The 4,314-nt window shown below is 39.2% G+C and overlaps 1 protein-coding gene across 1 annotated transcript; it reads left to right on the forward strand.

The window, feature by feature from the left end:
* The first annotated feature begins 284 nt into the window (after positions 1–284).
* On the forward strand, positions 285–4,043 carry LOC109205180. The gene is made up of 5 exons (XM_019367858.1): positions 285–1,246; positions 1,794–2,330; positions 2,410–2,469; positions 2,630–3,046; positions 3,146–4,043. Exons 1-5 carry the CDS (start codon positions 611–613, stop codon positions 3,722–3,724), a joined length of 2,229 nt encoding a protein of 742 aa, XP_019223403.1. The 5' UTR covers positions 285–610; the 3' UTR covers positions 3,725–4,043.
* Positions 4,044–4,314: the final 271 nt, after the last annotated feature.

Below are 4,314 nucleotides of genomic sequence, written 5' to 3' on the forward strand. Positions count from 1 at the left end.
TAGTATTAATATCTTAATATACACTCAAATATCTTATATAAAAAAATATACAATAAAAGTATAATCAGGCGTCAAAAGGAGAGCTGGAAGCGAATGAAAAGGAGGAATGACGAAAAAGCGTAGTGATAACGAAACATGGTGTTCAAAAAATAAAAATAAAAAGGTAGTATAAAACAAAATTTTGCCACATCGATACGACATCGTTGTTTGTGATTCTTTTGTAGTTTCCAGGAAAAAAGGCAAGCCAAAAATATCATTGGTGTGACTTGTGAGAGAGAGAAAATGGAAGAAGAAACCTGAAAGGTTGCTCACCTGTGCCTTTATTTCTTTGGGTTACAAATACAAACCCCCCTTCTTTAATTTCTTTTACTCTCTCTCACCCATTTTCTCTGTATTGTTTTTACGAAAAAACCGAAAATCAACTCCAAATTCAAAGATTGTTGCCACCCCCTAACACCTCAACAACAACAACAAAAACTTCACCTTTACCATACCAATTTAGTTCATAAAGCTTCACCTCTGATTTTCACATATTGATAAACCAAAAAGAACAAAACACCAAGAGGAACAAAAGAAATTGTAGAATTTTAAAAGGCTTTATTTTTTGTCAATGGATAGTATTTGTTTAACGGGAGGGATTCAAGGTATGGCGGGGCCGATCGCCGTTGCCGGCACCGGAGCTTTAGATGTCCGTGCAACCCAATTTAGTACATCCGCCGTTGGCCGTTCGTCGGCGGCGTCCATGTCGGTTGAAAAGCCATCTTCTTCTCAAAGGAATAAAAATACATCATGGGGTTTTTCATTTAGGTACCCACTTAGATCCTTTTGGTCAGGTGGTAAAGGAAGATACGATGCAATAGCTGTAGACGACGCCGTAATGATGGATGAAAAGGAGGAGAAACTTGAGGAGAAGAAAGATGAGGAGGGGCAAAATGGGAATTGGGTTTTGAAAATTTTGCATGTTAGGTCTATGCGTAGTAAAGAAGAGGATGATGATGTAGGGGACAAGGGCGGCGGTGGTGGTGTTGAAGATGCTGTTCAAGAAAACAGTGAAGGGCAAAATAGTCAATGCGGTGGTGGGGATGAAGAGTGTGATGTGTGTTCTGTTGATGATGATGAAGAAAAGTTCAAATTTGATAGAAATTCTTTTTCTAAGTTGCTAAAAAGAGTGTCCTTAGCTGAAGCTAGATTGTATGCTCAGATGTCTTATTTGGGTAGTTTGGCTTATGCTATACCCCAAATTAAGGTAATTTCTTCTTAACTTTTTTGATTGCTCATTGTTTAATTTGTGAGGCTATTTGGAAAAATGAGGCTTGTGAATGGAGAAATGGGTAGATAACTGATATGTGATTGGATTAATGTAAATTGCATAAATTGATGGAATATGAGTGTGTAGATCTAACTTCTTCGCTTGCTTCTGTGAAAGGGTGTCAGCAAATTACAGCTTTTATTGCCTAATTTTAGTGTTCTGAGGGTACAAAGGTCTCAAAAGGCGCGATCTTTAGCTTTAGAGGTGTTTTTTAATGCATGATTAACGTGATTTGGGTTTTAAGGAATCAAGATTTATCCTTTCTTCTAGCTAAACCAATAAGTCTAGATTTGTAGAAATTTGGAAAAGACAGCCATGTTTTTCAAGAGTCTTTTCATAATACGCTTATACAAGCTTTGACCTTGTTCTATGATTGTGTCAAGTGGACAACTTGATCTATGGTTTATTTCTGTTTCTGTGTTGGAAGCAATGTCATCTGGCAGCCATGTTATGGGAGTTCATGTTTCTGTTTTTGTTGGTGCAGCCAGAAAATTTATTGAGGAATCATGGATTGCGGTTTGTCACTTCTTCATTGGAGAAGAAAGAACAGGCATTGAAAGCTGAGAAAGAGAAGGCAGAAGCTGATGGCCAGGAGAAGAAAGAGAATGAAGTTGTTCAAACTCAGGTAGAAGAAAAGAACACTACAAATTCAGTAGAAGGGGATGGGAAGACCAGCGGAAACAGGATTAGTGCATCTACTGCTTATCATATAGCTGCCTCTGCCGCGTCTTATCTGCACTCTCATACAAAAAGCATTCTTCCGTTTAAATTGTCCAAGTCCAACTCTGCGCCAAATAAAGATTCCTCTGAAACAACCATCGGAAGCGATGACAATGTAGTTGGAAGGAACAGGGAAGTTGCTTCTTTTATGGCGACCAGCGACTCAGTGACATCAGTAGTTGCTGCAAAGGAGGAAGTAAAGCAGGCTGTTGCAGACGACCTGAACTCGAATCATTCTTCACCCTGTGAGTGGTTTGTATGTGATGATGATGAGAGTTTGACAAGATTTTTTGTCATTCAGGTATGCATCACAGCCGATTTTATCTTCACCTTTTCCCCTCTCCGTTTTGTTGCTGAATTTCATCTTTAATTACTCTCAGGGATCAGAGTCATTGGCATCATGGCAAGCAAATCTACTCTTTGAGCCTATTCAATTTGAGGTACTTAGGCACTCAAATAAGTGCTTGTGCAAATTTAAACTATGTTCTGTTTTCTAATCTGACTGTGTTGTCGTGCGAGCATAACGCGCACAAGTACTTTCCTATAAAATCTTGTGACGATGCATTGACAGAGAGTTGTGATTGCATCTTTCTTTTTTAGGGTCTGGATGTGATGGTTCACCGAGGTATTTATGAAGCTGCAAAGGGAATGTACGAACAGATGCTGCCGGAAGTACGTTTCCACCTTAAATCTCATGGTAGTCATGCTAAATTCCGTTTCACTGGGCATTCCCTTGGTGGAAGTTTATCATTGCTCCTCAATCTCATGCTGCACATAAGGGGAGAAGTTCCTCCCTCTTCCTTGCTTCCTGTTATAACTTTTGGTGCCCCGTCAATAATGTGTGGAGGAGACCGCCTCCTTCGCCACCTTGGCTTGCCTCGGAGTCATCTGCAAGCAATCACAATGCATCGGGACATTGTACCCCGAGCCTTCTCTTGCAATTATCCCAATCACGTTGCAGAATTTCTCAAAGCTATCAATGGGAACTTCCGCAATCATCCATGTCTGAATAACCAGGTAGAGAATAATGTTACTCCATTTAAAATAGAGAATGACTTAATGTGTCTAGTCTTTTAAGTTCTATGGTTGCTCATAACTGTGTTTTCTTATAAACAGAAGTTGTTGTTTGCTCCAATGGGGGAGTTCTTAATTCTGCAGCCAGATGACAAGTTCTCTCCAAACCACGACCTGCTACCTTCAGGCTCCGGTCTTTATTTAATGAGCGATCCTGTATCAAGTTCAACAGAGGCAGAAAAACAAATCCGAGCCGCTCAGTCTGTGTTTTTAAACTCACCCCACCCACTTGAAATCCTAAGTGATCGATCAGCCTATGGTTCTGGAGGAACAATACAAAGAGATCATGACATGAACTCATACTTAAAATGTGTAAGAAACGTAATTCGCCATGAGCTAAACAGCATCAGAAAAGCTCGGAGGAAGCAGAGGCGCAGAGTTTGGTGGCCATTGGTTGCACCAAGTGGGGTTAATGCTGGTATTGTTGTTAGAAGGCATGTGGAATCAGGTAATATGGGCCATGGCCAGTTCAACTTTGCTGGCATTTTACATAGTGGGAAAGAGTCGTTGAAGCGGTTCAGTACGCTAGTAGCATCGCAGCACATGCACTTGCTTGTGGTGCTTTTGTTTCCTGCACGCTTGCTTATCGTTGGGACTTTCAGCATGTTGAATTTTCGTTGAATCGCCAGAAGCATTGGACAAGTTAAAGGAGGGTAGATGATTCTTTATTCTTTTGACAACTAAAGTCCCCCGGTATTCTGAAAGAGGGGGATTACCTGAATCAAATATTAGTAAGAAAATATTGGATCTATTTGTTATCAAAACTGTTATAGATGATTATTCCATTTATGGAATGCAAAGATGTATATCCTATTTTTGTTTGATGTAGTAATGATATAGCTCTTCTCTCAAATAGTACCATGTACCAAAAATTGGAACTGTAAAGGTAAGAATCACAATATCATATTGGATCAAAAGCAAATTCAGAATTTAGGATCAATGAGTTCGGATGGCTGTGTTCTATTTGATACACACACTAACTATTGTATTTTATATATACACACGCACACTGACTATTAATTTATTTATTTAATATTGATGTAACAAAAATGAATGCTAAAAGTTGCGATAATGATGGCTTGCCCTGCATTTCCAAAGTTTTGGGATGAAACACTGACTAACTATTGTATTTTATATATACAACCAATTGAAAATTGTTTACATCACAATCACCGGGAAACTAGAACGGCGATTTGTCAAAAAGTATTCTC

This window comes from Nicotiana attenuata, unplaced genomic scaffold, assembly GCF_001879085.1.
Source record: "Nicotiana attenuata strain UT unplaced genomic scaffold, NIATTr2, whole genome shotgun sequence".
In the NCBI taxonomy this organism is placed as follows: domain Eukaryota; kingdom Viridiplantae; phylum Streptophyta; class Magnoliopsida; order Solanales; family Solanaceae; genus Nicotiana; species Nicotiana attenuata.

Excerpts from the sequence above, each read along its gene's own strand:
- LOC109205180 (XM_019367858.1), top strand. The coding sequence starts at position 611 with ATGGATAGTATTTGTTTAACGGGAGGGATTCAAGGTATGGCGGGGCCG. Across the intron at positions 1,247-1,793 it reads ATGCTATACCCCAAATTAAG|CCAGAAAATTTATTGAGGAA; the intron begins GTAATTTCTTCT and ends TTGTTGGTGCAG. Across the intron at positions 2,331-2,409 it reads CAAGATTTTTTGTCATTCAG|GGATCAGAGTCATTGGCATC; the intron begins GTATGCATCACA and ends AATTACTCTCAG.